This window comes from Squalius cephalus (assembly GCF_949319135.1).
Source record: "Squalius cephalus genome assembly, chromosome: 25".
NCBI lineage: Eukaryota > Metazoa > Chordata > Actinopteri > Cypriniformes > Leuciscidae > Squalius > Squalius cephalus.
In genome coordinates, this window is record NC_137146.1 from 20,710,277 (window position 1) to 20,722,560 (window position 12,284).

General features: G+C 38.2%; 1 protein-coding gene across 1 annotated transcript in view; it reads left to right on the forward strand.

Annotated features, from left to right (window-relative positions):
• The window catches only part of elovl2 (ELOVL fatty acid elongase 2), a 199,312-nt gene that overhangs the window by 168,596 nt on the left and 18,432 nt on the right, over positions 1-12,284 (forward strand). The window contains exons 3-4 of the mRNA XM_079863706.1: positions 6,047-6,234; positions 6,353-6,430. Of these exons, the coding sequence (XP_079719832.1) occupies positions 6,047-6,234; positions 6,353-6,430 (266 nt within the window). The remainder of the gene's footprint in view (positions 1-6,046; positions 6,235-6,352; positions 6,431-12,284) is intronic.

Genomic DNA, 12,284 nt, shown 5'->3' on the forward strand with positions numbered 1-12,284 from the left:
AAAGTACTTTTTCCAACTATGAACAACATACGTTAAACATCAAAATCAACAAACATTTACATTTTCAATACATAAAATAAGAAAAAAATGATGTAGACTTTTATTGAGCTGAGCAGGGAGACCCTGGTGGAGCTGCTGGACCGGGGTGGGCTGCCCCTGGTAAGGCCTCCTGCTGGTGGGGCATCATCTGGGATGGTCTCCAGAGTGTTTGAGTGCATATCACTGTCCACTAAGCTGTCTACCAACAGGTTTGCAGGGCTGATTCAATCGACGGCTCCCATGTCACTGAGGTTTTTTTTTTTTTTTTTTTTTTTTTATATTTCTGAAAAAAGTACTTTTAATAACTACTAATACTGCATTGGTGGAAAACTACTAAAACCTTTGTTAACTTTACTGACAGAATTAGTGGCTGCTGTCCCTTTAAAATCTGCCGCTGCTGACAGGCTCTCACGCGTCTCATTTTCTAATTTACTCTTGTTCATTTAAGACTTTATGTAACTAATTTAAGACTGCTTTTCTGTTATGAGGATACTCGACAAAACGGACATTTTGGCATTTTGGTGTGTGTTATTGTTCGTTCAAGCGCGAAAGAGAACTGCCCAGCAAAACTGATTCTGACGCGCTGTCTGTGTGCTCTATACTGGCGCGAGTCTTTCTGTGCGTCGTGTGTGTGAGTGTGTGCGTCAGAACATTCACAGACAGCGCAATACCTGCTCATTATAACTTTCAGTGAGGTATTTTTGTGTGTGCAAGCGACGTTCCTGGACGCGGCTGCGCGCATTGACGCAGGCAGGCGCTCCGTGTCCTGCTCGGTCCTGCTCCTCTTTGGCGATGACGGCGTGCGGTTAAAAAATCATTAAACTAATTTGAAAGTGGGGGGGAACGAACGGGATTTCGAAAAGAGGGGGGGACATGTGAAGTGAAAGGCACAGCATTTTATTATCTGTTTACCTTGATTGTCATCCAAACTTTCAAACGCGCATCAGTGGCTCTGACTCCGAACCTTTCTCTCTCTGAACTTTCACACGCAACTGACGTATCAGGTGCAAGGTTTTCAGCGAATCAACGATCAGAGAATACTGCAGTGAGAACGTTGTAGGCAGATCATGTTACACTCCTCTCCTGTCGTTAATACGCTGTGGTCTTGTCATCAACAGAAAATTAACGGATTGAGAGGGGAGAAAAATGGATTTTGGCGTGACATTTCTTGCGTGTGCGTGAGAGCGTGAGATTGATGCTGAAAGCGTGAGTGTCACGCCAGATGCGTGAGAGTTGGCAACCCTGGTTCTAACGTTACGTTCTCGCAGCGACATGAATTGCAAACACTCATATGAAGTGGTTTAAACGGCTAATTAATCATTCAGAGAGCTTGAAATTTTATTTTTGAATATAAAAAAAAATGACTGAGGTCTGGACCTCGGTGACCTCATAGCTGGCTATGGCCATTCACCCTACCCACGACAGACATTTCTGGAGTTTAGTTAAAGTGTAAGTTGCAGGTTAACCACCACAACCAATTAATGTGTAAATTAAAGTGCTCTATATGTATATATTTAATTATTTCTGTCTTAAAATGCGTTAAAATAACATTTATTGGGGTTTCTTCAGAGATAGCGTGTTTTTTCAGTTACTGGGTGATGACGTCACAAGAGGAACTCGCAACCCATACTCCGCTAGATTCCTACTGTATTATGGCTATTTGGAGAATGACTGAGGATGTGGGAAACCATCAAATTCTTTATGGACCACAGCCCTACAATGTTTAACCGGTCAGGCGTGAGAGAGGGGAGCCATGGCACTCAAAGAGTTATTAATGCTTAGTGTGAGGAGAATGAGTGGAGGGTTGGCCAGGTGAGTAACGTTAGCTACGTTAGAGCTAGTGTAGCCTGGTGCAAACTTAACCCAGATAATATAACGGAACAAGCAAGTCTTTTCAAAATATTGCCGTCATGTAGAATAGCAAGAAGGGACAACGACTGAAGACATTATTTACTTACAGTAAGTCAGTCCAAATCAGAGCTGTAACGTTAGAGATGCACACACTGCACAGGCGCAATCGCTAGTCTCATCGACGCCTCAAACATCATGTAATACCCTTCCTCAATCCACGCGTTATCAATTTCTCACGATTTAATTAGCGATGTTTATTGTCAGAAAAGAAAAAGAGAGATCGATGTCCCCATCACTGTGTTTGTGTGGGCTATCAGCAGTGGAGAGTGTGTGGTGCCGTGAGGTGAACGCGTTGTGGAGTTTAGTGGAACAGCTCGACCTGCGACCGGCTGACCTGACGAGCCTGAACCCGTTTGTTTTGCGAATAGCTTATTCTCATTTCAGGCAGGATCACGGTCCCCTTGAAGTCAGCACACACGAGTATGTTTACAATGGAGTTATTTTATCCATAATTTTTTTTTATCAATAAAACATACAACCAACTTTTCTGCAGTTATGTAAGGCATCTATAGCTGCTAGCGTACGGTAACTCTACTAGTGAGTTCCTCTTATGACGTCACGCCCCATCTAGTGGAAGGGAGCGGGAGCGGTTAAAACCACTGTTAAAAGTGCCAACTTTTCATATTATATCAGCGTTTTGGTATAAAAAACAATGGTGGGCGGTTCTTATCTTTATGTTTAATAAACACATTGCATTACTTCGTAAAAAATTTAACCTGCAACTTACACTTTAAAGCTATAGTAGGTAATCCTGTTCAGAAACATTTTTTTTTATACTGGGTGAAATGGTCCTTCCATCCTGATAGTAGTCAATACATTATGTGTTCAGAAAAAGGAATGAAAACAATCAGACCTCTGTAGCAGCTGCAGGACAGTAAAAACTCTGACCAATCACTGCCACTCGGTGCGAATGTAAAGAACCAATCAGATGCCTTCAGAGCCAAGAGGAGTGTCTTAGCAGTGTCAATCAAGTTCGCGTTCGCGCTGATCGCCCCTCCCTTGCACAGCGCGTACCGTCATTCAAAATCAAGATTGCCGGTGTGCCGAGCAGCTGTGCTAATGGCGGACAAACAACCAAAACTGCCAATTTCTCGAGTGGAACCTGCTCATACAACAAAGACAGGTAAACGGAAAAAGACCGATGACGATAAACAAGCCCGTCGGAGCCCATTGACTCAGTGTTAAAACTCTAGCCACATAACATACAGATAACGCACTGTGCAAAGCAACAATTGAAACCTGCTAATTCACTGGCTTGTCATGTTGCTAAAATAATGTACTAGCAAACCTTATTTAGCATTACATATCGCTAGAATAATTATTTACATAGCCTACTGCAACGTTAGTTACCGTTATATTATCTTACTAGCTATTTATAACTCATAGAAAGAGTGCAACGTTATAAAGTTACATTACATGTATTGCATAATACGTAATGATTTGAGGACCAAGTTTGTAGTCAAAGTATGGGCAGGCCAGTCAATGTAAAGCATTTCGTCCCTACCAGTGAATGTGCCATAACGGTTTATCCGTTGTCATCGGTGACCCTGCATGTTTACTAGCCTGCGCGTTCACAGCAGGCTCCGCTGTGGGGGGAACTTTACATAACAAAATACATGTTTAACAGCTAGTAGGCCTAACGTTATATGTTATGAATCTTACACGAAATTCATCTTCATCACAGTGCAACTAATGGAAATGGAAAAACGTGTATCAATGCAACCTGTTTTTAGCTTTGCCTTATAGTTATAACTAGCTCATTAGCGAATCAAAAAATATATATTTTAAACTTTACCAATATCGATATGATAGCTTGATAGTGAGTAGGCTACTAAAATACATCTTATTTGTTTATATTCATAATGATAAAGTTAGATTTTTTTATTACATGTGATTCTGACATGATGCTACATGCACTGCGCTCCTTCCTCTCCGCTCGTCTCAGGTAAATAATGCGTCTTCCAGCTCAGCTGTCGGAGTCGCGCGTTCATGTGTTTTGGGGGCGTGGCTTTGGAAGGACCCCAGAAGGGAGAGGGTGGACTGAATGGAAATAATGAGCTGTCTTTAAAACAGTCGTTAGAGGTCTACATACACTCGATTTTTATACTTTCTTTTTCAGAATACTTACATTTTAATTATGTATTGATATATACATAAAGTTTAAACAAATTTGAAAAATAAGTTTTTTAGACCATTCTTACCTACCCCAGCTTTAACAATTGATTTTTCACCAGCAACGACTGCAAACTCACCTGTTGGCCGCTCATCGTGTTCAAAAAACGTCCCCCACGCTAGCGTTTCTTCTTCTCTTCTCTTTCCATGTCCGTGGCGGCGCCAAGCAAGTCGGTAACAGCGCCACCTGCTGTTGTGGAGTGCGAATTACATGACAGTTTACTAGCATGTGTGTGGATCTGAAGGCATTTGTGTAAGGTAGAAAATTAGTGCCAAAAGTCACGTGACAGTTTTTCGTACTTGTAGAATTTTGTTTTGTACTTGAAGGATTTTGTTTTGTACTTGTAGAATTTTGTTTTGTACTTGAAGGTTTTTTTTTACTCGAAGGATTTTTTTTGTACTTGAAAGTTTTTAGTTTGTACTTGGAGGATATTTTTGTCATTGAAGAAATACGTTTCTTTGTAAAACATACTGTATTTGTTTGATAGGTACGTTTTTTTATTTGCAGAACAAAATGCATTAGTTTGTGAGTGATGTTTTGTATTTACAAACCACACTGAGTTTGTTTGTGAATCGTTGGGTGTGAGTAAAACACGTTTTGTGTTAATTGTTTTACACAGGTTTTGGCATGATTCTAACTCCATACGCGGACCTCCCCTTTAAATGACGCGACGCTTCCTTAAGCACCCTGTGTGTATGGCATTGCTCGCACCAAGCTCTGTTAGAAATGAATGAAGAAATTCTGCATTTCTCAGCCATAATGTATGTAAGGACTTGAACTTGACACATTACACAATGCACAAAGAGCAGTCTTGCATTTTCTGCATAATTCATGGCGCTGTTTCTCACCCGCCTATAGGGTGCATTAAAGTTGACATTATTCCATCATAGTACAGCTCCTCCTCTAGCCTACCTAGATGGCTTTGTTACTGAAAGAAAGTCTAAAATATAGCTTGACTAAGTGATCCAACTCTGCCATGTCCTCTATCAGTAGGCTATGCAATGAACACTGATCGAATGCGTTATTCTCTACATTTCATTTCGACTTTTTTTCTCGAAACGCAACGACTTTACTCTCGAAATTTAATGAGTTTATTCTCACGATTATTTCGACTTTTTTTCTCGAAATTTAACGAGTTTTTTTTTCTCGAAACACAACGACTTTATTCTCGAAATTTAATGAGTTTATTCTCAAGATTGTATTTCGAGTTTTTTTTCTCGAAATGTAACGAGTTTATTCTCGAAACACAACAACTTTATTCTCGAAATGTAATGAGTTTATTCTCAAGATTGTATTTCGACTTTTTTCTCGAAATTTAACGAGTTTTTTCTCGAAACACAACGACTTTATTCTCGGTATTTAATGAGTTTATTCTCAAGATTGTATTTCGACTTTTTTTCTCGAAATTTAACGAATTTAATCTCGCATTATAATGACTTTAATCTCGAGATGGTTTTATTTTTCTATTATTGCTTGGCCCTAATCCTCTTCCGTAGGAATGTGATCATCTAAAAAACAATAATTAAAAATAATTATGATTTAAAAATGATAATTGTACAGCTTGTTTGAATGAAATGTATGTCTCCAGATGCTAGTAATTATATATATATTTTGAAAAAATCTCAAAATTACCTAGATTTTATAGTTTTATTCTGTATTTGGTCCACCCTCTGCCAAATTACATCATGGACCTTCAATTCAACATCTCCCCCCCCCCCCCTCCCTCCTCCCTCCCTCTCTCTCAAGCTTACTTTTGATTTAAAAATGGTAAATGGTAAAAAATGTAAAACAAGGTTAAGCCAAAGTTGTTACAAGAATTTGAAGTATGTTCTCTAATATATATTTTAAAAAGATGTTTGACATTTACCTTACCCAGTCATCCAGTTGCAGTATACAGTATGTGACATGTGTGTTTGATGTCAGATACTCGCGTGAGAGGATGGCTCCTGCTGGATTCCTACACACCAACGTTCTTACTCACCATTACCTACCTCCTAACAATCTACCTGGGAACAAAATACATGAAAAACAGACCAGCATACTCACTGAAAAATGTTTTACTGCTGTACAACTTCTCTATTACTGTGTTGTCATTCTACATGCTGGTTGAGGTAAGTGAGTGTACAGTATGTTTACATGTACAGTAGCAATACAGTTGCCCATGATCTGCTGGTGTCCAGTGTCCTTTAAGCTGTTCTTACCTAACACTGTGTTTCATGTGTTTGGTAGCTGATATCAGCAGTCTGGTCTGCAGGTTACCGTCTTCAGTGTCAGGGATTGCATGAAGCTGGTGAAGCAGATATCAGGGTGAGTAAGAAAAACACACACACACACACACACACATATATATATATATATATATATATATATATATATATATGTACAGATGTGCTTGAATACTATTTAAGGCATACCTCAAACAACATTAAAAGGGACCTATTATGCCCCTTTTTAAAAGATGTAATATAAGTTTCAGGTGTCCCTATAATATGTCTGTGAAGTTTCAGCTCAAAACACTCCACAGATCATTTATTATACCATGTTGTAAATACTCATTTTTGAGTGGAAGGAAAAACATGCTGTTTTCGTGCATGTATCTCTAAATCCAAACGAGCTTCTACTCCCCACCAGAAGAACTCCAGACGAGGGCAGAGCCTTTACAGCTTGTGCCTTTGCATAAAAAAAGCATATACTTTGCTATAGACTAACAAAACATCTGTTTGGTTTTGATGATCATCTCTATCGTGGTCACGCTCACGTGACATTGCAGTTCTTCATCATTATGAAAGTTTATTATCTCCATGTGTTTTAATGCCATATCAGTCTAAACTTCTGGGGCTGTATTCACAAAACATTTTTCTCACCACTAAGAGTTCTATTAAATGGCAGTAATAGTTCTTAGTTAAGCGGTTTCTCTTCTATTCACAAAGCTGCTGATACCAACTTTTACTAAGGAATAAAGAGAAGTCTTAAGCTAAGAGTAAGGGGTTGCTATGGATGATGTCAACACGCTTACTAACTATGCACACAGTGATTGGCTGAAAGGAGAGGGGTCTCTGTCAGTGATTTAATCATAGAAATATTGTAAAATTCAAATAAAGTTTTTAAAATAAATATGTTGCCATATTTAAATAAAGGTTTGAAAATGTAGGCTAAAGCCCTATTCGCACTGGATTAGTATTATCTGGGGACCTCGTGTGATTTAGAAATTACCCACCCACATCTGAATTTCGTGTGGCGCATTTGCACGGGATAAGCGAAGCCTGTGATTTTACTCGAATTTACTGACTCATCTCCCGGATATGATGTCAATAGGCTATTGCTTAGAAATGTCTTCTTGTTATAGGTCTAGCTGTATGATGTATCATAAACAGAATAATGTTCCTTACCGCATACTGCTATACATGTCATCCATCTCCATCTAATCATTCTTTTTGTTTTCGCTCTTCTGATGATTTTCAGCCTTTCTGCAAATTGTATAGTTGAATGGTGTATAGTGATATGACCCAGCACCCAAATTACTATCAAAACATTCCAACGCAGCCTCCATTCCCGAAAGATGGATAAAAAGGCACACAGGAAACAAAAACCTTGAAAATGTTTTTATATGACCCCTCCAAATCACAGAGATGCCGACTCGCACGGGACTAATATTATCACAGGACCTTGGTGTTCGGCGAAATATGGTAGGTCATTTGCGGGGAAATTTTTACTTTACAGATTACAGACATGGCCGATTAGCACGGGATTAAGATCACAGACAACATCCGCAATTATTACAAATGACTAGAGGTCACCAGGTAATACTAATCCAGTGTGAATAGGGCTTAAGTGTCACCAATTAAATGAGTATATGTTCAGATAATTGTCAGTCACTTACATGTCTGCATCTCAAGAGATTGCAGGATTCAAATGACAAATTATGTTTTATAAACAAAGTTCGGGAGGAGCACGTTCAAACAGTCTATCTAATCAGCTCGAGAGGAGGTATATATACACACAGCCGAGAGCTGACTCAACTAGTTACCTCGACAGTTTTCTGCATTTATGAAGAAAAGGTTCAGCACCCAAGGCTCTATCACTATTGCCTCAATGGTGTACAGTGTCTTTGGGCAGATTACCAGCAATAGACATTAGGATTGTTTGTGATTTTGTCTTAGTGACTTAAGAATCCTCTTGACCACTCCTAACGTTTCACAAATTTAAGAGCTAGTTTTAGCGCTGAAATGCTTTGCAAAATACTCTTAGAGCAAAAATTTAGGAGTCCTAAAATTAGGACTGACACGCCCATTATTTTTCCTAAATCAGCAAGTTAGGAGCTACTTTTAGCCATAAGATGTTTTGTAAATACGGCCCCAGATGTATGGTTTTCTGAGTGCACACATCTTAAGCACGCGTACAGAAAGCTGAATGTCAGACGGAGCGGTCAGACTGTCAAATACTCTCAAGGTTATGTAAAAAAAAAAAAAAAAAAAAAAAAAAAAGTTCACATAAACACAGTCAGTTATGTCTATGAATATAAACAGCAAGTAAAGAAATCGCATGTATACTAGATCTGCGTATTAAAGCAGGGCTATGCAGTTTCGGGAATTTCTTTGCTGTATTCTCGCTTTTTGCTCGCAGGTTTCTCTATAGAGCTCCCCCTACAGCTTTGGAATAGATATTTGACAACACTGTCGAAAAACTCGTTGGTGACTCTCAGATACCAGAGGCTATAGATCAACGACATCAAAGCAGTTAGGGACATTCTTTAAAACGTCTTCTTCATTCGGGTTCAAACAGCATGAGGGAGTGCAATAATGACCGAATTTTAGCAGATTTTTTTGCCGCAAAGCAATTCTTTACATCGCGAGACCTGATATCACGTGAGTATCGTCCTTCCCGCCGGCCCAAAGTTGCAAGGGTGGTTTTTCGGCTCACAGGCGCTTGGGGGGTGCGAGACGACCACCATTCAACCCGAAAAAAGTCATATAACTATTCCAATGACTCCGAAGCTGTTCGGTTATGGTAAAAAAGTTACTTACCTTAAGTTACCTTTAAAGTGAAAGCAGTGTAATATGCAGTACCTACAGCTATATGTAAGGAATAATTGACGACAGGCCGTTGAATTATTAGAAAAATAATGCACACCCGAGGTGGTAATGCGGTCGCGAAGCGGAGTTATTATTTTTCTAATAATTCAACGGCCTGAAGTCAATTATTCCGCTTATACTACAGTTACCACACCTCGAAACATTGTTCAGATTATGTATTTCGAGACGTTTGTAAAGTTTTTGTCATTAAAACGCTCTTGTATGTAGGACTAATTTCTTACGCATCTAATCCAATGCCTCCGTTGCTAATTCCAAAACGTCATTTTAGAGTTAGTAACGGAGGTTTGAGCCACTGATAGCAGACTAATGCTGGGGACACACGACTAGCTGACACATTCTCTGACTGTTTTCATCGCAGACTATTTTAAACACTGACTTTGAACACAGACTGAACGCGCTGAACATGCGTTTGGGCATGATCAGTCATCAAATTACATTCATAACCGGCCTTAAAGTGTGTCCTCGGCTCGGCTTTATGCAGTTATTAGAGAGAGATGTTGCAATAATGAGACAGAAAAGCATGTGCGTCAATATTATTATTTATTTATTAATTCAATTCGTTTTAATTAATTCGTTCATTCTTTTTTTTTTTTTTTTTCTATTATTGACAGATGACAGTAGACAAGCCAAATAAATGAAAAAAAAAAAAAGCCTTTTAACAAGTAAGGCCTATCAATAGCCTAATTATTTATTTGTTATATTATCTGCAATAAAAATCCGTGCTGCAGGACTATCCATTTATTTAGCCTATATTCAGATTAATTTTCTATTGATTATAGATAGGAATATACTTTATTTATTAAAATTAAACTGCATGTTTCCATTGATTGTGAAGCTAGACATTGAAAATTGCAGATCAAGCGCATGGGGCTAAATGTTTTTTCTTGTTATGAATTGTATCCTATTTTCCGTTATTACAGTTAACTACGCGAAGTGATATGGAACTGTAATGCAGTCAAGACCTGCCTGGAACTACTTTAGCTGTGCGTTTCCCTGAAAATAATGCACACCTTAGAACGTTCGTCAACCAATCAGATTCAAGCATTCAACGGCCCTGTAGTATAAATGCTGTTAATATGAATCAAACAACAAAAGAGTCCATCAGCAGAGGTGGGCGTGGTGTGTGCAATGTGAGGTCACATTGCATAGAAACTGCAAAAGGCCTATTCTAGGGCCCTATAAAATCCGTTTTATTTTTTTCCAAATTCCGTTTTTTCCATTTTAATTTTTACAAATTCCGTTTTTTTCCGTTTTAATTTTTGGGAATTCAGTTTTTTTTTAACCCTTTACTGTTATTTTAGTCGTAAAAAGAGTGTTTTTAATGTTAATGATTAAAATGTACACAAATAAAATAGGAATGACACTAAATTTATTGAGGTAACAAACAAAATTCTCATTTTAAGAGGTGTTAAATGTGGTTTGGTTTGTTTACATTAGTGGATGTATTAGGCTAACTAACATAACCCACGAGCAATACATTTGTTACTGTATTTATTAATCTTTGTTAATCTTAGTTAACCCTAACCCTGTATTTTTATTATGTTTCTTCACACAGTGCATTAAGCTAACTAATGTTAACAAATACAACTTTTCATTTAAATAATGTAGGCTACTAAATGGTGAAATTAACATTAATAAAGATGAATAAATGCTGTAGAAGTGCAGTTTATTAATAGTTAATGTTAACTGATCTAGTTAACTAGAGTTTAATAAATGGAACCTTATTGTAAAGTGTTACCGATTTTGTTATGCACCGAACCGATTCAGTGTTGGACAGATCAGTTGTTTTAACCATTCATTAAAGTGAATCGGTTCAAAGGAGTCATTAGTTCGCGAATCGACGTATCATTAGCAGACTTGTACGCGTTGTGTGATTATCCCGGCAGTTTTAGGACATCGCACAAGATTTGTCAACACAGAAAACATTTCATCATTGGATAGGTTTTGTTTAGTTTATTGAAAGTGTTTTTTATGTCAGCTGAATGGGTGGAAAGCTTTTCAGAGAAGAAGGCAAGGTAAAAAATATTTTTTTTGCACAATTCACACCCAGCGGTAGCCTAATTCAGGAAAAAAATATCCGAATGCTCCACGTGAAACTTCCGATCTTTTACCATTGTGTCAATTCTCAGTTTAGATTAATAAGCACGAGGGAGTGAGAGAGTTTGAGAGAGACAGTTTGAAGACGCGCGCGTGACCGGGCCTCTCTCACTGCTCGTTCTTTCAGTAATATGCGATTTTCCTCAGACATACGTTTTTCTCCCACACAAAAACAGAATTTTATTCCAAATATGTAAAATTCCGCGATATTCCGCGTTGACACTAGATTCCGCGTTAATTTGCCAATTCCGCGATTCTGTCCGCGATTCCGTGATCGCGGAAATTATAGGGCCCTACTATTCTGAGGCACTGCTATGATTTATATGGATTAAAAAATGTATTTTTACCATTATAGGGTGGTTGTGTACACACACTGCCAACACACATTTCTTCAAACTAGTGCTGTCAAATCAATTAATCGCATCAAATATAAACGTTGTTGTTTATATAAGAAAACTAAACATACATTTTTTTTTTTTTTTTATTAAACAGTGGCTTACTGAACAAATTGTCTCTTTCCTTAAATTAAGTCAGTTATATTTAAAAGTTTCTTAAGGATATTTTTGTTTTTATCTCTGCTAATGCTGTAAACTACATAGGGAGTACATACTTGCACTATACTATATATATAGTATATATATATATATATATATCACTCACCTAAAGGATTATTAGGAACACCTGTTCAATTTCTCATTAATGCAATTATCTAATCAACTAATCACATGGCAGTTGCTTCAATGCATTTAGGGGTGTGGTCCTGGTCAAGACAATCTCCTGAACTCCAAACTGAATGTCAGAATGGGAAAGAAAGGTGATTTAAGCAATTTTGAGGGTGGCATGGTTGTTGGTGCCAGACATAGACTGTAAAAAAAGATGGACGACGCCCCTTCGCTCTCTTCCATTGGTGAGAACTGAAGCCGCCAGAGTCCCGATATGGCGCTGACATATTGGAACTTGAGTCTGCGCAG